Source organism: Hoplias malabaricus, chromosome 3 (genome assembly GCF_029633855.1).
Source record: "Hoplias malabaricus isolate fHopMal1 chromosome 3, fHopMal1.hap1, whole genome shotgun sequence".
NCBI classification, from domain to species: domain Eukaryota; kingdom Metazoa; phylum Chordata; class Actinopteri; order Characiformes; family Erythrinidae; genus Hoplias; species Hoplias malabaricus.
Window position 1 is genome coordinate 1,331,457 of NC_089802.1, and position 20,697 is coordinate 1,352,153.

The 20,697-nt window shown below is 41.6% G+C and overlaps 1 protein-coding gene across 1 annotated transcript in view; it reads left to right on the forward strand.

Annotated features, from left to right (window-relative positions):
* Positions 1-2,735: 2,735 nt before the first annotated feature.
* Positions 2,736-20,697, forward strand: part of rnf213b (ring finger protein 213b) — a 59,237-nt gene continuing 41,275 nt past the window's right edge. Inside the window, exons 1-22 of the mRNA XM_066662679.1 lie at positions 2,736-2,849; positions 3,981-4,910; positions 6,622-6,777; positions 7,446-7,615; positions 7,780-7,970; positions 8,056-8,297; positions 9,974-10,180; positions 10,471-10,684; positions 10,777-10,832; positions 11,001-11,166; positions 11,243-11,386; positions 11,483-11,581; positions 13,129-13,257; positions 13,427-13,592; positions 13,921-14,088; positions 14,318-14,467; positions 15,284-15,906; positions 15,991-16,150; positions 16,548-16,753; positions 17,307-17,450; positions 17,588-17,740; positions 18,455-20,069. Of these exons, the coding sequence (XP_066518776.1) occupies positions 4,144-4,910; positions 6,622-6,777; positions 7,446-7,615; positions 7,780-7,970; positions 8,056-8,297; positions 9,974-10,180; positions 10,471-10,684; positions 10,777-10,832; positions 11,001-11,166; positions 11,243-11,386; positions 11,483-11,581; positions 13,129-13,257; positions 13,427-13,592; positions 13,921-14,088; positions 14,318-14,467; positions 15,284-15,906; positions 15,991-16,150; positions 16,548-16,753; positions 17,307-17,450; positions 17,588-17,740; positions 18,455-20,069 (5,926 nt within the window). The 5' untranslated portion in view covers positions 2,736-2,849; positions 3,981-4,143. The remainder of the gene's footprint in view (positions 2,850-3,980; positions 4,911-6,621; positions 6,778-7,445; positions 7,616-7,779; positions 7,971-8,055; positions 8,298-9,973; positions 10,181-10,470; positions 10,685-10,776; positions 10,833-11,000; positions 11,167-11,242; positions 11,387-11,482; positions 11,582-13,128; positions 13,258-13,426; positions 13,593-13,920; positions 14,089-14,317; positions 14,468-15,283; positions 15,907-15,990; positions 16,151-16,547; positions 16,754-17,306; positions 17,451-17,587; positions 17,741-18,454; positions 20,070-20,697) is intronic.

Genomic DNA, 20,697 nt, shown 5'->3' on the forward strand with positions numbered 1-20,697 from the left:
CTCTGAAGGCACGTCTGGTTGACCTCAGCTCTAAGTTTGGCTCGGTGGAGTCATTTGTGGATGATATTCAAGCAGGAAGAAGCCCCTCGACCCACAGAGACTCTCGCCCTGCTCCAGAGGAGAGAGGTCCTGAGACTACACCAAGACGCAGAAACAGAGTGGTGCTGAGAAAAGTCAAGAAACCAGAGAAGACACCTGTGTAGAGGATGATTCTGTAGGAGAACTGGGGATTAGTTTCGTGTGTGTGTGTGTGTGTGTGTGTGTGTGTGTGTGTGTGTGTGTGTGTGTGTGTGTGTGTGTGTGTGTGTGTGTGTGTGTGTGTGTGTGTGTGTGTGTGTGTGTGTGTGTGTGTGTGTGTGTGTCATTGTCAGTGAATACTGTAAGGTAATCCTGGTCCTCCCTGTGCTGCAGTAACAGCTTCTTCTCAGGAAGCGTCAGGCTGGACCCTGAGACATTTCTCAGAAAATCCAGTGGTATTCTGATCCAAATCTGATGGTGGATGATTAGTTCTGGATCTCTAACACCACTCCCACCCACCCCCAAAACTATTGCTCCATCATCATCCCATAGAACGCTGTTCCACTGCTACACTGCCCCCTGTTGCTGCTGCATGCCTTTTCCTTATATACTTTTCTGTGGAGATCATAGATCATACAAATGGAGTATGAGCAGTGAATGCCTGTGTCCACTATATATATATTCTGAAACATATACAGAGACACAGAACATTTGTCACTGTGGTGGCACCTTTTGCTGTCTCTTGTACTTTTAATTAGGGAACATTATTGTACCTTATTCTATTATAACTGTAGATTTTAAAACTGTGTTGACTGATTTCAAACGCTCCATTTCATCTCCAGGACTTTTATTATGTTTTTTTATTATTATTATTTAACACATCTCTATAATGAATACTTACAAATATTCCCCTCTCCTTCTAGAGAAGAGAATATAATGTACCTTCAGGGAACACAGCTGGACATTTAAACACTGTGGTACCTTTAGGGACCAATAATGTATCTCTACAGTGCCTTTTTTTCTGAGAGTGTACAGGGGAGTGTTAGACATTGTTAACACATTCACACACATGAAATCATCATTCATTTTTTATTAGTTTATTTGTATTTATACTGTACATAGCTTTGTTTTTCCATATTTACAAGGGATGCTTTAATAAATGTGTCTGCTACATTTTGAAGGTGAGTTATAGAAACGTCTGCTGACTGTTTGATTTGCTAGATGGTATTATTTGGGTTGTGGGTTTGAAAAACATGAAATACAAAGTGCTCCTGTGTGGTCAGCGGAGCTGAGAGAATGGATGGTGAGTGTAGAAACAAAGTGGTGGTCGTAATGATACGGCTTTTTGAGCGTGGGAGGAAACCGGAGCACACGAAGGAAACCAACGCAGACACAGGGAGAACACACCACACTCCTCACAGACAGTCACCCGGAGGAAACCCACGCAGACACAGAGAGAACACGCCACACTCCTCACAGACAGTCACCCGGAGGAAACCCACGCAGACACAGAGAGAACACGCCACACTCCTCACAGACAGTCACCCGGAGGAAACCCACGCAGACACAGGGAGAACAAACCACACTCCTCACAGACAGTCACCCGGAGGAAACCCACGCAGACACAGAGAGAACACGCCACACTCCTCACAGACAGTCACCCGGAGGAAACCCACGCAGACACAGAGAGAACACACCACTCTCCTCACAGACAGTCACCCGGAGGAAACCCACGCAGACACAGGGAGAACAAACCACACTCCTCACAGACAGTTACCCGGAGGAAACCCACGCAGACACAGAGAGAACACGCCACACTCCTCACAGACAGTCACCCGGAGGAAACCCACGCAGACACAGAGAGAACACGCCACACTCCTCACAGACAGTCACCCGGAGGAAACCCACGCAGACACAGAGAGAACACGCCACACTCCTCACAGACAGTCACCCGGAGCGGGACTCGAGCCCACAACCTCCAGGTCCCTGGAGCTGTGTGACTGCGACAACTACCTGCTGCTCCACCGTGCCGCCCTTAGTAGGTATTCTGTATTGTTTATTTGGAAAAGGGCTTTGGTATGTGTCAAAGTAACAATCACATGAATGAAAAGACCTAAGGTTTATAAACAGAACACTGCCTCCGCCTGCTATTTCACTTTCTCCTATAGCTCCATGGGTCAGTTCTGAGGCTCAGTGTTGTTGATGGGCATTTGTGCCATGGAACAGGGGTTAGCATGGGCATTCAGACCAGTCTGCAGCTACACTGCATAGTGTGATGTACTGCGCACTCAGACACCTGTCTGTCAGAGCCAGAAGTAACTTTTTTTCAGGAATGTGTGCTACAATGGGAACTATGGAAGTTTATCCAGAAAAATCCAAAACCAAGCCTGTCCAATGAGCTGAGAGAGATTCCTGTTTGGTAGGTACTAATCACTGCATGCAGGGAACACCCCACAGGAGATTCTCTGAGCAAAACCTTAGCAATAGCTGAGTTAGGAGGGTGATAAAGACGCTCAGACCCTAATCCTCACCCATGTTCCTGCTTCCAAAATCACCTTCAACACAGATGCCTGTTCACCTCAACTGAGAGAGGTTTATTAGTGCAGGGTTTACAAGCACTTAGGTCCAAGACTAGCCTTAGTCCATGTCCAGGAAAGAGCCCAGCTTTAGACAGATCTCACTGAACGCTGAGTTTCCAAACTCTCTCAGTATCAGCTGCTGAAACGAAACTGAAAGCGAGGAGTGAAAGTTTAGAGCAGATCAGTGCACATCTCTCTCTCGCTCTCTCTGGTCCTTAGCAGCTTTAACGACGGCCAGGTTCCACGTAAAAGGTAGGCTACGCGCTTATATATATTTGATTACTTACTGTATTAAGATGGATTTGGCTTGTTTCACCAGATTCAGGTTCGAATTTTCCGTTCCACCTTAAGTAGTTCATTTAAACTGTGCGTTTAAGGTGGAATGCAGAATTAGAACAGGACGCTAAAGCCCATTATTCACAAACACCTCAACACACCGTGACTTAGACACTCGGGCTCCATTGTGTAATTGTGTTATTTCAGAAACGTTATTGCATTTTGTTTTGAGAATAAAAAAAAAAAAACTATGGCACAAAATATACAAGATATTTACACATCCTCGTTCACACTCAGTGTAGGTAAGTGCTGCAAATATTTAATGTGGAATCAGAATACGAAGCTTTTAAGCCTTGATTATTTTTTAAATACTCTTCAAGTCTGTGCTTTGAATTTCACGATGTGGATAAATACACTAACCTAGTGAAGAGGAATCGACACTTCGAATAGGAGCCGACTCTTCGATGCCAAAGCGCATGGGAATCGGAGTAGATTCTTGGCAATTGAATCTGAGAGTCGAAACGCTTGGAGTCGACTCAGTCCCGGTGTGCCAGCGCATTATCATTATCATAATCCCTGTTTTCTATACACACTGTTAAATCATGACTCTCTCCATGTTTCTCTGTATCTGGTCAAATTAAGGAATATTCTTTCACACAGTCTTTGGATATAATGAACTAGAGCTCATGAATTCAAAGAATCGACTCAGTTAAACCTTGGAGACGTGCAGCACTGTCGTCACAACTTCATGAGAAAACGAAACCTGAAATTTATCTCTCGGGAGCAATCACGACGTCTGTGAATCTGTGGAGATAAGTGTGTGTGTGATTAAAAATTAATATTAATAAATAAAATAAAAATAATTATATCTACAATAATTGTCTGTTTAACATTTATATACATTTTATTATCTTTCTTTTCCAGAAATGTGGAAGCTCAACATTTGTTTCCGTTTACATTCATTTTTATTTACTGAATTTTGTGACATTTTATCTGTAGAGTATTTTTTTGTATGACTGATACTGAACATAGAAAAATGCTATTGTCGTTGTCGTTGTTGTTGTTGCTGACTTTTGACTTTTTCTTATGTTTGCTTTATCTTCACAGCCATGAAGTTCCTCTGAACAAACCTGGATTCTTCACATGATGCCGCTGCACTGAAACTTTTTTTTTCAGTTTACATTTCCATTGAATCCCTTTCTATCATCAATAACGTTAAGTTTCACTGTGTTCTCACCACGAAACTTTGAAAGAACTTGATGCAGAGAAAATGACGAGGAAAAAGCAAAACAAGGAGAGAAAGAGAGGAGGTGACAAAATATCAGGGAACAATAACAACCCCAAGGAAAGTGGGTGGAAGAAGAGGAAAAAGAAAACACCAGAGACTGGTGTCAGGCCCTCAACCTCAAACCCAAACCAAACCCAGACACAAGAGCATGGAGAAACGTCCAACGGAACAAAGGACCAGACCGAACACCAGGAGTCGACCCAGGGCTCCAACACACCAGCAGACGGGACGGGGACGGGGAAGGCGGAGGCCCAAACACAAACAGACAGACAGAAGGTCAAGAGCATATGGACCCAAACTGCGGTTGTCCAGACAATTAGTCGTGAAACACAAACAGAATCAACACAGCAGCCAGTGCTGCCAGTAGGGGACGCTATGGAATGGGAGCAAACGGCAGACAGAAGGAATGCAGAAAAGGAGAAGAATGAAGAAAAAGGTACTGAAGGTTCCTTGACAGAGTTGGGATCTCCTGATGAGAAGACAGGAGAGAGTGCAGTCTCAGGGACAAACCCACCACAGCGCAATTCCGAAAAGGAAGAGAAAGACAGGAGAGATAAAAACGAGAAGAACGCACAATCAGGGGAAGGACCACAGAATTCCTCTGATCCCAAATCAGCAGGTGCAGGACCACAGTCATATGCTGCAGCAGCAGCAGCGTCCACCACTGACCACAACAAAGACTCGAAGGAACAAAGCAATCAGACAGCAGTGAGACATGAGGCCAAACCCCAGGACAGAGGAGATCAGAGGTTGGTCACATTTAAATGTCCTCTATCTGCTATGTATACTTTTAAAAAATAAAGGTTCCTCAGATGTTTTTGTGTTGGATATTTGTCTTTTGGGTGAAACATTAAGTTGTTTATGATCATTATACACGATTTCTTTAAACATACTACAGAAGGTCTATTCAGTGTATGGCTCTTTAGAAAACTGTATTCCTAAACAACAGGCACAATGCAGAAATATCTTGCGCAGTAAAAGTCATGCATGAAAGGGTTAAACTTTTAAAAGAACCTCAGAATTTGGAGATCTTGAGAAGACCCTTTCAACTGATATTTAAACCTTTATAAGATCCTACAGTAACAGTTTAACCCAGTGTTTCTTGGGGAACCAATGAAAGCTCCTTTATGTCATTGCTCAAAGAAACTGGCACCATTCACTCACCACCAACATTTAACAGACTGAAGATTCACCAGAAGGGGGCACCATTAGCAGTCAAGTAACTTGTTTATTAGAGACTCAGTGTGTCCTTTTCAAGAGAGTATGTGAATGTTCATTAAAATAAATCCTCATCTGCTTACCATTAGATTACCTCTCGTCTCTGAAATTTTGTGGCAAGAACCAGTCTTGGGCATGGATGTTTCAACAAAGTTCATTAGTCAGTCACTCGGTAAAGGATATGACATGAACAAAAGAACATCTACAGCTTAGCACATCACAAATGCCCTACAATTCTGCAGAGCAAACAGGGTTCTGATGTGTGGCACGGTGGTGCAGCAGGTAGTTGTCACTGTCACACAGCTCCAGGGACCTGGAGGTTCTGGGTTCAAGTCCTGTTCCGGGTGACTGTGAGGAGTGTGGTGTGTTCTCCCTGTGTCTGCGTGGGTTTCCTCCGGGTGACTGTCTGTGAGGAGTGTGGTGTGTTCTCTCTGTGTCTGCGTGGGTTTCCTCCGGGTGACTGTCTGTGAGGAGTGTGGTGTGTTCTCCCTGTGTCTGCGTGGGTATCCTCCGGGTGACTGTCTGTGAGGAGTGTGGTGTGTTCTCCCTGTGTCTGTGTGGGTTTCCTCCGGGTGACTGTCTGTGAGGAGTGTGGTGTGTTCTCCCTGTGTCTGCGTGGGTTTCCTCCGGGTGACTGTCTGTGAGGAGTGTGGTGTGTTCTCTCTGTGTCTGCGTGGGTTTCCTCCGGGTGACTGTCTGTGAGGAGTGTGGTGTGTTCTCCCTGTGTCTGCGTGGGTATCCTCCGGGTGACTGTCTGTGAGGAGTGTGGTGTGTTCTCCCTGTGTCTGCGTGGGTTTCCTCCGGGTGACTGTCTGTGAGGAGTGTGGTGTGTTCTCCCTGTGTCTGCGTGGGTTTCCTCCGGGTGACTGTCTGTGAGGAGTGTGGTGTGTTCTCCCTGTGTCTGCGTGGGTTTCCTCTGGGTGACTGTCTGTGAGGGGTGTGGTGTGTTCTCCCTGTGTCTGCGTGGGTTTCCTCTGGGTGCTCCGGTTTCCTCCCACAGTCCATAAACACACGTTGGTAGGCAGATTGGCGACTCAAAAGTGTCCTTAGGTGTGAGTGTGTGAGTGAATGTGTGTTGCCCTGTGAAGGACTGGCTCCCCCTACAAGGTGTGTTCCTGTCTTGAGACCAGTGATTCCGGGTAGGCTCCGGACTCACCACGACCCTGGACTGGATAAGAGTTACAGACAATGAAGGAATTAATTTTCTGTCTGCCTAATAATTACTTTTATGACTCTTTACAGAAAAACATCCCCAGTGAGAGGACCAGCTCCACAGCCAGTTTTCACGTTTCATGTTTACATAGTAGTGAACAAACGTTTCAGGTTTAACAGAGATAAAGACAAGCTTCTGCTCTGTCATCAAGGAGGATCTTTTGAACTGGAAATGACCTATTTCAGGTGAGTTTATATTTTCAGAGCGAATGGTTGTGCAAAGTATTTAATTTGTTCAGTAAATAAACAGTAAGGTCTGGTCTCAGAGGGAAAAAGACCTGCTGTTGTAATCTTTTAATTATTGATTTACACAAAGTGGTAGGAATGTATGTTTTAATAATTTTCCCTCCTGGTTTTTAGGTGTACACATCAAAGTAAACTTTACAACTGCATAATAATAACCACCAGCATCATTCAAAATGGAATCAGGCCAAACATATTGATTTATACAAAGTAGGATGAATTTGTAAATAAACAAATGTCACTCTAGGCCTTGTGCGTGTCTTATACACAACACGGAAGTAACATCTATTTTAGTTACAGTTATTAGAAATGGAAATGTGTACTAACTGTATGTCCTCAAAGAGACACTTTAAAACTGCTTTAAATAGCTTTAAATAAAACATAGAATATATTTTACAACTTTCTGTTGTGCATTTCCAGTTTAAAACTAAGATACAACTGGAATCCCAGAGACACTAACAGAAAACAGCATTAACATTGGGTTGTTTTTAATATGTTTTCTGCCTGATTTGTGAAAGATGGCCAACAACTGCTTCTCTGTAATTCTCACCTAGTAGTTTACACACTCTGATGTTTAAGGACTTAATTTTTTTTCTTCTCTTAAATGCTAGGAGCTTGCGTGAGAAGGGCTATTTGATTGAGGCAAAGCTCACTGTTGATGAATGCAATCTGCAGAGAGGCAGCGACGTTTTCTATCAGTATGCAGTGCAACAGAAAAATAACGTAATAAACGAAATTGCCGAAAGAGTACTTCGCATCCCCTTTGATCGCTCTGTGAAAGGTATGAAAATATGGGTCTTGTATCAGAAAGTTGTAATCTATGAATTGTTCTGGATTATTTACTCACTTTATATATTTCACGTCTAGAAATGCACCTTTTTGAGGCCCACATGAGTTGTCCAGGATCATATAAAGACTGGTTTTTGAACTGGATTACGTCTGCAGATAAAGTCATTTCTGAGGCTTGGACACATTCTGCACGTTCCCTGCTAGACAGATTGTTTGAAAAGTGGAACCCATCAAACCAGGAGAGCGTTAAGACTTTCACACAACTCTTAAACAGCTATAAGAGGAGTTTTTTGTCGGCTGAAGAACGGGTGTCCTACTTTAAAGATGTGCACACTCCTGTTGTTAAGGTCAGTGAGAAGGTTTTATTGGAGGCAGCTGTGTTAGAGACTGAGGAACGGTGATGTAACCTGAAATCCTGGCACTGTGTTTTAGGTGACGGAGCTGATAGCGAGTAAACTGGTGAAGGTGCTGAATGGAGAAGGAGGAGGAAGTCTCTCAGGGAGCTCAGTTGATGTCAGTTCTCCGGCTCTTGGACTCTCGGTGTTCCAGGTGTGCTGTGCTTGTGGCATTGAGCTTGGGATTAAAGACTGGGGAAAGATCTGCCAGGTGGTGTCGTCTGGTCCTGCTCTCAGTGACCTAGGGGAAAAACAGAATGTTTTTCCAGCTCTACAGAAGTAAGTATGAAAACAAACAGGCGTAAAAAGCCGTAGATAAACGGTGATAACATTTGTGCTCTTCTCATACAAAGGTTGGATAGATTCACATTCATGACCTCCACATTCTTTACAGGTTACTACACATAGGTCCAGTTAAAGCAGTTCAGACACTCTCCATTTATAGGGGCTCAGTTTCTGACCACAGGAGCACTGTTGTCCAGATATTGTTTAGTGATGGACTACTCTCAGCACAGCAGTGACACAGTAGGCTGGGAGTGGGCCACTCTCAAGAGCAACAGATTTTAATCTCCATGTAACTCCATGCATTACAGATGGCTCACCAGCGTGTATATTACCATTGTGCCTTTCGCTTGAATGATGGCAGCAGTAGTGTTAGATAGAGTGTTTATGAAGAAGTAAATCTTTTGGGAACTTGTCATTGGACACGTGAACATACAGCAGAGAATCTGGAGCAGACGTCTGCTAGCTTTCTCCTCCAAATCCCACACAGCTCATTTTTATTTAGTTATTTATTTAATCTTGCCCCACCCTTCTCGAAAATATGTCAATATGCAAACTACCTCAGCATATGTTAATTCAAAAAAATTGAGAGAACTGGTTCAAATCCGACTAAGGGGACATTCTCGTCTTGGGGCAGCCATGTCCTGGTGGTTAGGGAACTGGGCTTGTAACCGGAAGGTCGCTGGTTTGATCCCCAGAGCCAGCAGATATATATATATATATATATATATATAGTTCTTTTATAGGACTTTTATTGTGTATTAACTGGCTACAAAATCAAATAAATAGCAGCAGATGACAGTAAGCGTTTGTCTTCTTTACAGCTCAAATGAACAGGACACATTCTGCTGCTCAAAGGGGCTTTCTCTCCTCATCCAGGGGCCAATCAGCAGCCTAAACTGATACTACATTTCTGACCTGACACTAATAAATTAAACCAAATTTACAAAATAAGAAAATCTCAGTGTACGAATATAAAAGCAATTTTGTGAGTTGTTTAAATGCAATCACTTGCCACTTTATTAAGCACCCCTAACTTGAATCTACATTCATTGTCCAGTTAATCAACTCCATTTATAACATAGGAGCACGTTTTAGTTGTACAGTTACTACACACGGTATTCCTGCTGTGAATAATACTGGTCTGTGGTGGTCCTTTATGGGTCTTAACTATTAAAAAAAGCAAAATTGAAAGGGGATAACAAAGTATGCAGAAGTACTATAGTGTACAATTTTTAGAACTACAAAGTGCTCCTGTATGGAAATTGGAGCTGGGCTTGCACCAGGGGTAGGAGCCCCACAATTTGAGGAAGTGTGGTTTAGAAATACATCTAAATTTGGTTTTGAAGTAAGCTACTACACTGTAATAAAATATTTTAATTTAAATATCAATTAAATTCAGTTCTTTTACTACAGAGCTGGGCGTTTATTAATATAGACATTTTCACATAAAACCAGGTACATACCAGAGTTACATTTACTTATAATGTTGGGCTTTGTTGGAATACACTACGCTAGTGAAACATCAATAGTCTCTTCCAACTACCTCCCATTATCATAGTGTACATGTAGGAACCTTTGATCTGCCATGTGTATAGTCATAGTGTTATCCACTGTGCTGTCAAACTATATAGATATTTTATCGTTATCATTTGATTTGATATTTGCTGCAGCACTGTTTTAGGTCTGATGAACTGCTGTGCTCGGAAACTGGTCTCTGAACTGGTGCTGCTGGTCCCTGTCTTCCACGCTCTGAGGAAACCTGGGGCAGACTCAGGAAGAATTGGTTTGTTTGTGGATGAGACGGGATGGTCTGGGCTGCATTTTGTGGAATATCGGCCGTACAGAGAGAAGATTAGAAGATTCCCTGATAAAAGGAGGTTTGTCATGATTAAATACTTAAAAGGGGACATATTCTAAATGTTTTTCCACAAGTGAACACATTTTACTTGGTCAATAGCCATACATCAGATATTTGGTAGAAAAGAAAACTCAGTTTTTAGGATTTATTAAAAGATAAATTAATTATAACTGATTCAAATCAAACATAGTATTTTTTCCTCCAAATGCACCAAATGTATTTTACCTGAAGCTCAACTACACATCAAACACCTTACCTGAGGCTTTCACTGAAATGAAACTCAGCTGTTACACTCTGTGATCTTTCCAGGATGATGCTTCAAATGGTTCAAGACCACAAATCACTGGCCAAAGAGAGGCCTCTGATTTTGATCAGCTGGCTGTCCATCATGGCCTTTGAGGACATGACTGAGTTTGCCAGGTTGACAGACATTGGGCCTGAATGTGTGATCCAGAGTCTGAACTACAGGTTGAAAGACTGTATATGCCTTCAAAACACCGATGGTTCAAAGGCAATCCTTGGGGTGCGTGATGCAAGACATATTTCATAATGCGAGTTATGGATTTTGCCCAGAGACAAGCTATTTCAAACAAATATGTTTTGTTTATTTTACAGATCACTGAAGAGATCCTGAGATATGCACTGAATCAGATTGGGCAGCACATAGAAAGGTACAGTGTCATGGCCTTTTCTGCCCTCCCCTTAGGGACTAGTTTCCCAGTGAGCTGCTAGTGAGCAATGTTGAGCAATGAATAATAGGAGTTAAGAGATACCATATGTCCGTGCTGAGATCAGTTTAACAGCTCAGCTGCCAATTGTTGTATTGCTATTATTTTCAGAATCATGGCCTCTGAGATGTTGGACACTCTATATCAGTTTTGTACAAGTATCCACCGCAGCATTTGCAGGATAGCTCATCAGAATAACCTCACGTTCCAAGCAGTGGTGGAATCTTTCCAGTTGATGCTGAATTTGGCTGAAATTCAGTATGAAGTACTAACAAAGGTACCACATCTTGTAGCTATATTTCTGATTATTTACCTTGGCATACAGTGTTTTTACAATCTCTCTTCATTTTCAGAACGAAGAGGAGAACTGTAAGGAGAAAAAGAAACTTTTGTCCCAGCTTGAGAGCTCACAGAAAGAGCTAAGTCAGTGGAGGGATGGAGAGCTTAGCCGGCCTCTTGTCCACCAGTCCACGTTCTCTTACCCCACAGAAATAGAGGTACAACCGTAAAGAGACCTATAAATGACTGCTACTGTGTTGTCTTAAAGCTGAACCCATGTATGAACAAACAATGCCTTCCGTTTCATTGTGTAGCTTTGGGATGCTTTCTTCAGACTGAGGTGTTCGATACAGTGCGTCACAGACCAGTGGATCAGCAGATTGGAGACAGACTTAGCAAAAAGGATCTCTGAGGTAACAGCACAAAACAATTCATATATGAGGTAGATATGGACCCTCGTGTCCTCTCTGCATGTACAATGCTGTTGTTATTTGGTTTGTGCTGGGTGTAAAAGGATTGTAAAAGATGTCTGCATAACTATATTGTAAAGATGTAAATAAAGACAGTCAGAGTGTTTTGATGTGAAGTGCGTGCTTCAAAAGACGATTAGAGAGTCAAAATCCTTCACAGTGGTGGAGATAGGAACCAGAGAGCTGAAGAGTTGTCCCTAAAATGGTCTTTCGGAGAAAGATATGAGATTGTTACAGATTGTCACTGTAAGTACCTGGGGAGACAGAGGTAAATGCAGGGAAGCTTTATTAAAATGGCAAAGAACACAATAGAACAAACAAGGATAAACTAAAAACACAAAAACAAATCAAAAGAATATGAAAATTAATAACAAAACACTAGACACAGACCTGAAGACTAAGACTGACAAGAAAAGAAACTCACATAACTGAATAAAAAACGAGACCAAGACCTAGACTAAACAAGATAATCTGAAGACCAAGACAGAGGCCTACAGACCTAGACACTAAGGAGACCATAAACAAATACTCAGAATAAAGACAAAACATAAACAGAGAGACCTAGAAATCTAAACTAAACAAAACAAAACAAAACAGAACAAAGACCTTAACCAAGAGACAGGAAAGTAAATGGTGGACTAACACCGAGACTCAGGACAGGGATTATGAACTCGACGGAAATGAGATACACCTGAAAACAAGAGTCACGTGACACAGAAGGCGGTGTGGCAGGAGATCACATGAGAAGTCACAAGCACATGGTTGACATAAACAAACAGCACATGGGTGGAGCAAGACAAAGCACAAAACAAGAATAGAAATCAAAGGAAAGAGAAACAAAGCATGACAGTAAACAAGGCAGCCACAGACAGAACAGGAACACACTTGACAGGGCAAAAAGCGTAACACAGATTAACAACCTAACATTTAATTGAACAAATTTGCCAGGTTCATTACTGTTCTTCATTATAAATAACTTAGAAAACATAAGCCTGTTCACTGGTGGTTGTGGCTAGTGAAAAAATGTGCTATATTTGTGTTGTAGATATAACCTCTGCTTCATATCAGCACCCGTGTGAAAAAAACAGATTATGTGCAGTCTCTAGGGAGAGTCTGGTGCTTTTCACCACTTAATGAGGCCAAAAAACACCTACTACTGTAGGAAAAGTAATTTGACTGACACACAAAATGACCAATCACAAGTCTGTTATTTTGGCATGACGTGTAGAAGGAGGTGATTCACGTTGGACCAATACCAGAGCCAGTACAAAATGATACACGGAAGTGCATATACGTGGATGAAGCCAGTCAGAATGCAACTGGCATTGTGACAGTGAGGCCAGGTTTGTGCATTGAAAGTATCAGACGCGTCTGTGGATGAGACTAGGATTATGTGTAAAGCACCATTTTACATCAAGATCTGACTTGCCTTTCTCAACGACTGGATAATAAATTAATTTTGACATTTTCTCTTCTCTTTTATTCCAAAGATGAGCAACGTGCAAAAGGTACAAATCTGCTGTGTAGAAAAGTCAGCAAAGGCCATAGCACAAAGCCATGGGGCAGTTCAGGCTTGTTTTCAAACCGCATGTCTGTCTGCAGTTAAAAACATATGCCAGGTCAGTGTCAGTTTTCTTAAATGTGTTTTTTTGTACCATAGACAAACAAGAAAAGTGTCTTTTCTTTCGATATTCCCTTTCTGTCTTTGCTGAGAAAATACATTTCCTTATTCTTTCTATCGTTTATAACATTCTGTATAAATAACTTTACTGTATATATCACATTTAGGCAGGGAAAGAAGGAGACCTCCTGCAGACACTTCCGTCCTTCCCAAAGTCTCCTCCCTCATCCATTTTGTCTTCCATCGTAGTGGAATCAGCCGCTCGATTTGAAAAAGACGCAGTGACGCAGCTACTGGACTCTCAATCTGCTGTCCACATCCTCCTGTCTCAGGGTACCATGCTTCTCATTAGTTCAGCTTAAACTTAATGGAAATCGTTGCTTCAAATGTATTTAGGATATTTGTGCCGTACAAAATGTTTACATTGACTGTGTTTGGAAACAACTACAAACAAAATAAAAAAATACCTGTGCCGGTTTTCACACAAAATGTATTTGTTTACTTCCATGATCCCATCCCACACCATTGCTCTATATTCAGTACAGTGTGGTTGGAATGAACTTGCATTCCTTTGTCTAAGTTACATCAGTATTTACTGTTGTCCTAAAAATAATAAATTGTAACTTAAATAACCACAACACTGTGGATTTTTCTTGTTTAGGAGACTGGAATCAGGGGAACCTGAATGAGGAGGCCTATAAAATCATGGAGAAGTGTCAGTGTACTTTTGGTTCCCTGGTCAAGTTTCTTTGTGAGGGTAGCATTCCTCTTGGCCACCTGCAGACCATCCTGAAATATCGGGACCACTTTCAAAAGGTTTTCAACAATTGTAGGTGCACCTACCTCCTTTTGTCTCTCCTATAACAACAGTATCATGAGAACAGACCCATCTCTAGACATTTGTTTATACATGCAGTTGCATCTTTAATAGAAATAAATAGTTATTACCTAATTGTACTTATTTGAATCTAGTAATTGGATGAACGTTAATGCTGGAACTTCATTACACTTGTTATAATCAACAACTAAATGTGCCATCTTTATACCTTCTTCTTTAGTTAAAAAGCATGGCAAACTTGATGACATTTCCATTGATGCAGAGAGGCTTCTTGCACGAAGACAGAAAGACGTCCAATCCTTGAGGGAACAAAGGACACATATAGATGTCCTCATTAAGATGATTGGAAAAATCTCAGAGATTATCCATGGTGAGTCTGGCTCTGCAAGTTTTGGTTAGCTGAGTGGGTAACACCCCTGCCATCCACAAGTCAAATTAGGGTTTTGATTCCCTGCTTGGGCAACCACAACACACAATATAAATAATGTTGCTTTTCCACTGCACCTACACTGCCTGAATCTACTTCACTGTGGTCCCTGGTTCGTTTTCCACTTCCACAGCCCCCCCCCCCATCACAAAACTCTGTCTCAAATGCAAACAGAGGACTTTGGAAACCACGACAACAGCAGCAATAATGTTAAGCATTGTTAATTCATCATGTATTTTTGTGTTGTTATTTGGGACTGAACACAGTTCCTTCATCAGAAAGATCAGTAGATTTGTTCTGTTCATTGTTGCACCACCCAAATCTCGCTGGATTCTTTCGTCAACCAAGGAGTGTTTGGACCTTTTTAAAATACCACAGCATAAATTTAAAAGCTGCTGTTTTGAGTCAGATAAAAGTAAATGTGATTTCTACTGTAGCTGGAGATACTACAGATGGCAAGTTTGTGCTGGATGTCTGCATTTTGTAGCATAGAATGATGATTCTCTTTGGCCAGTAAGCACTCTGCAAGGTTTAAACACGGACATTTTATCCCCCTACTAGAATTTCTTGAAACCACTATAAAAGGTATCAGGGACCAAATTTGCCTAAAGGAACAGCAAGAAAGCACGGTAGAGTTGAGTAGAGTATGGGCCATGCAGTGGAAACAAGTCTCAGAGCAAGACCCTGCATGCAAAACCTTTACACATTTTATTTCAAAGATGTATCTCTAAACCCCATGTTCAAATCATGTTCCCACAGTACCTGAAATCACACTGCTTGAGGAAGAACATAAGACCGATCTTCAGCCACTGAGCTTGAATGAGCTGCTAGCGGTGCAGCCATGCTTCTCTGAGGACGCTCTGAGAGACGTCTCCACAGGGAAGGTGCTGTATTATAGCGCTGACCAGCTAGTGCTGGACACAGCAAGGGAAATGCACGAATTTCAAGAGAGTAACTTTATTCTCAGTTCATGGATGGATGGAGCAACTGCATACGCCTGCATGAACACTGGTTCTGACCCTCTGTCACTGAATCTGACGGAGGTCATCGCTGAAATCTGGCAACCATCTGTTAGTGACTTTTCCTTTACAGGTGTTAAGATTGCAAAAGGCTTAGCTACTTTTGAAGAAGTTGACAAGGTTGTGGATTGGTGCGGGGATGAGGGGGATGGCACCAAGATCAAGAAGGAGTTGCAGCTTATGGCCAATAAGCTGAAGGGTTATCAAGACCTGGATAAAAACTGGCCAGACCTTAGACTGGGTCAGATTCAGGAATATAGACAACTTCACCAAGCTGCGGAGGCCACCAGTGCAATACTGAGGATAAGAGATCGACTCGGCCTACGAGGAGACTTCAGCCAGATATACAGTCTCACTGAGCTGGTAAAAGAAGTATCAAATTGTGATTCTGAGCTCTTTGGGTAATCACGTGTCTGTGTTAAACCAGAACGTTGTTGTATGTTGCAGAGAAAAGACTCATTCAAACAGAGGACTCTGGGAACACTGAGTACGGACCTCATCAATGCCAAGAAAAGACTGTTGAATGTCACGCATCAGCACACCGCCTGTCTGGAGGCGTTTTTGGACAGTGACAAACTAGTCAGCTGGGTTAAGGCCTATATTGAAAGTGAGTTGTGATGCTCAGCTTAGTTCACTAATGAAGTGACTCATATTTTATCTCTGGTTCCACATAAAGAAGCAGGATCTTACTTAGATTGACTTTGCTAAATTAAAGTAACAATTTTACATCCAAAACTAATGAGCATTTTTCCTATAAATTGTAACTCACATGAGATCAGGAATCAAATTGCCTTTTAGGCACTGATTGAACGAGTTTATTCTCCATAGACTGGGTCCCTTCAAGGAGACAGCCCTATTTACAATCATTTAAAACAGAATATCTAGTACATCCAGGCTACTCGTTGTCAGAATAATGGTAGGTTCATGAAGAAGAGTCGCTCGGGAAAAAATGACTGATGGCTCTTTTAATTAATTAATGTAACTAATCTTTACATTTTTAACAGATTTAAGTGAACTGAAGTTCTTCATGAACTTGGCTGGTGAAAGTGATGCTGACATTGACAGACTGGCCAGTTTCCGTGACTCTGTCACAGGTTACAGCCCTTTGTTGTACTCCCTTCCTGAAGGGGCAGGCTTTGAAGAGTTCATTGCCTGTTCTCAACAAGTCTGGGACAATCTCCAAAAAGATGAGAAACTTACAGAAAAATTGGTAAGCATCAAAATTATTATTTATTTTAATATTTAGACTTGATCTAGATACATTTCACACTTTGCTACACATTTAATTGAGAGTGTTATTAGATGGGAAGCATACTGACTCATGTTGAGAAACTGGGGCATTGTTAGAACTCACATGTGCCCTTTGTTCCCCATATTATAAGCATAAAAACAAGCTTTTTTCATCTCCAAAATGGTGAATTCTCTAGTGATTAACAAACAAAAAAGTATAACTAGATAATCATGGTGACAGGTAATAGTGGACCATTTCTGTATGTCCAGCTATGAAGAAGTTTCAACACAATATTAAGGCTAGATTTAATAGTATGTGCCATGCCCGTAAAGGCTGAAGTGGGGAGGTGAACTCAGATGTTTTAGCTGAGGAGTTCAGGTGGCTTTGGGATGCGTATGAATCCAAACCCCCACCTCACTGTATAGATGAATACAAGAAAAAGAGTGGAGCTGGGAGTGAGTTTGTCTTACATGGAAATCACGTGAGTTCGCAGGGTATATCTACCAACATTATGTTATTTTCTTGTCTATAGAAAGATTCTTCTCGCTGGCTGGACTGGCTGAAAAATGTGAGGGACACTCATGGTGCGGTTGAGCAGTCCTCTCTTTCTTTGGCCTCAGCTATCAATACACACGGAGTGTACCATGTACAATGGCCAGCAGACTCTTCAGGAAAGGTAAGTGGATAAAAGCTCTCTCTGACATGGATCTCAAAAAATGAGTTGCTGCAGTAGAAATGCTGTTTTTTCATTTATTACTTTGTGAAGTGTGATGAAAATATTTGAGGGAATATTCTTTTGTTTCCAATGTGCAGAAATGTCTGGCTAGTGTCTTGTATGTCAAAGTGCCCAACAATGAAAAGGACAAGACATACGGCCTAGACGAGTTACTGGAGTTACAAAACAAACTGATGTTGATGTCATCCAAGGCAGACAGTGGAAAGAATCAAGTCAACAAGTTCACTGAGGTCAGTTTAAAATATATATATATGTAATCTGAAAGGGTGCATATTCTACCCCTTTTTCATGAGTGAACACAGTTCTGAACATGTGTGGTCTGCTTTGCTCAAAATATTACAAGGAACAAACACCAAATCAAGCCCTGTTCAGAATTGCAGATTTCAGAGATTGTTCCTTCAAATAATGATGTGACACTGTTCACCCTGACCCAAGTGCAAAGCAATAAGAAGCAAGGAGCAGAAGCTCAGATTTTTTGCTGTTTTCACTCAGTTCTCTTTCTTTTCTGTTCTAGTTTACAGTTTTTAGCGCTCATATTTCTCAGCACTTCTTGTGTCTTTTTTGCTCCATTTAATCTCGTCTTTGTGCTCACCCCTAAATGCTGGGACTGTGCTGTGATTGGAGAGACTCAGACAAGGGGGTGGGGCAATTCTAAGTCCTTTGCCCTTCATGTAAGAAGCCAAGCAAAGTCATGGTTTCTGACCTAGGCAGATCAGAAAACTCTGACTAGGCACCACTGACACACCTTAATGTGCATAAACACTGAACAACTGATTTAAAAATAAAAAAAATGTCACCTTTTAAAAGGATTGTTTTGGAAAAGCTGTGAAATTAAATAGAATTGGTTGTAGAATTGGTCATGGAATAAGGGTAGGAATGCACATCATGATGGAAATGTCAGACATTTTAGCACTAATGTGAAATATTTTGATTTTTGTTTCTAGATTTTAGCGGGAGTACAAAGAATGGGACACATACTCTTGCAGACATGTTCTTCTGGCAACGTATTCTTCTATGATTTTGAGGCAGTTGTAAACTGCAACCCTGAGAAAGAGCCATGCATTAATGTCCATTGCCCATTGCTTGGGAAGCATGTTGGGTATCATGGACATGTTGCAGAGCAGCTTCAAAAGGTCTGCCGCTCCTTGGAAGCCTGCCATGAAGATTGGCATAGCTTTATGACTGAGATGCGTTCTAGATTCTATGCACTAAATCACTTTACCTCAGAGCAAGTAGTTTACCTTTGCAACTGTATCCACAACATCTGTGTGAAAGGAAAGCAAGTGCCGCAACAAGTATGGCACCTGCTCAACCCCCTCAAAGTTTCCTGCACCCTAAGGGACATTAGAGATGCTTTTACAAAGGCAACTGAGAACATTCACCTTAGCCTTCACTGTCAGTACAATCCTCCTTCAGTGAAACTGGGCTCAGACGACAGTTCTGAGTTAGTACATACTATGGATATTGGAGGTACCAGACATTTTGATGAGTTAATCCAGTTTCACACTGATAATAAAAAAGAAAGAGTTAACATTGAGGATTTGCTAGTAGAATTGCCAAGTGGATGTGAAGAGTCGTCATTTTCTCAGCAATTTTATGGAAGAAGTAAGATTCAGCCTGACTTTGAAGAAGAAGAAGACAAAGATGATGAAGAAGAAGGAGAACAGGAGGAAGAAGAAGAAGATGAAGAAAATGAAGAAGGAGAACAGGAAGAGGAAGAAGACGATGAAGAAGAAGAAGAACATGAGGAAGAAGAAGAAGAAGAAATTACCCTGATCAAAATTGATGAGGAAGATTTGGAAAGCTTCAGTAACGAACCTGAATCGGAAGATGACTTGACTGAGCTTGAGCCTCACTCTGAGACCCCCAGCTGCACAATGGAAAATACTGCTATGGAAAATTTCGACACTTTGTGGTGCCACTTCAGAAAGGACATGTCTAGATACCTTACGCAATATGCGGACATTGAGACTCTTGCTCACTTCCTTTCCAATCTCTCTGACATTAACCAGTTGCAAATCAAACGCAAGTTACCATCTGTTCTTCAAGAGGAACAGCCTAATCTCGTCTATTGTCCTGCTTCAGAACTAATAAGCACCACACTTTCTTTTTATATGGAGAGCCCAGAACAGACATTCCCCTCAGTCGATGAAGTGTTAATGTGCATAGAAGACACGACTGAAGAAGAAGTAGAGATCTTCCTCCGCCGCTGCCTGTGCAGAGGGGCTCCCAGTGGCCATCAAAAGATCTACACACTAGTCAACCCAGGTTTGCTGAGCTATGATGTGAGTGTGGCTCTAGCAGGACATTTTGAGGTGATGGAGAAGAATGCTCGATCTCATTATCGCTTTGTATTGGTCTGTCCGGTAAACCAAGACCGATACATTCCATCATATTTTAGCAACTACAAAGTGCAAGGAGGGTTGTTTTTTTCTGCTGAGAGAGCTAAAGACTACCTCCGATGTCACTTAACTGTTCCTATTTATCAGGGAAGTCACTCTCGGGTCTATCCCGGTGGTCTGTCAGCTTGGATGATCACTTCTAAACGTCCAGCTGTGGGTGTGTATTTCATTTTTCTTATACACAGTGGGCCTAAAAAGTATTTGGACATTTGTGTCATGCTTACTAGGTGTCAGGATCTTTGTGTTTGGAAATGTGAAACCAAAAGGCATTCCAGGACATTCCAAAAACAGTTTTACTATCAGTTATTTGGAGACGTCTGTAGGTTTGCATCCATACACCTTTGAGTTCATGATTTTATCAGTGAAAACAAGCCTCCTGACACGATTGTAATCCTACGCTCACACTAGCAGGCAACAAAGTGACAAGCGTCCAGTCATTTCCAGTGGAAGAACATGATTTGTAGCCACTATTCAGCAACAAGCAGCAAGCAAAAAAAGTGACAGAGTAAGAAGCAACCAATCAAGTTGACATTTTCTCAACTTTATCCAAATTAGTTATGAAACGTAGGGTAAGAATTACTTTCCAAGTTTGGAAGCTGTAATAGCAAGAATGGAGCCTCTGCCATTGCTTCTCCAGGCACAGCACTGCAGAAACCACTCTGTGTAATTTTTGGAGGCTAACTTTTTAGAAGCATTTTTTATGTTTATTTTCTCAGACTCTTTTCTTGAACATTTTGTGAAGTTATGTAAACAACTTAATTAAAATTTACTAATGGTTAAAATGT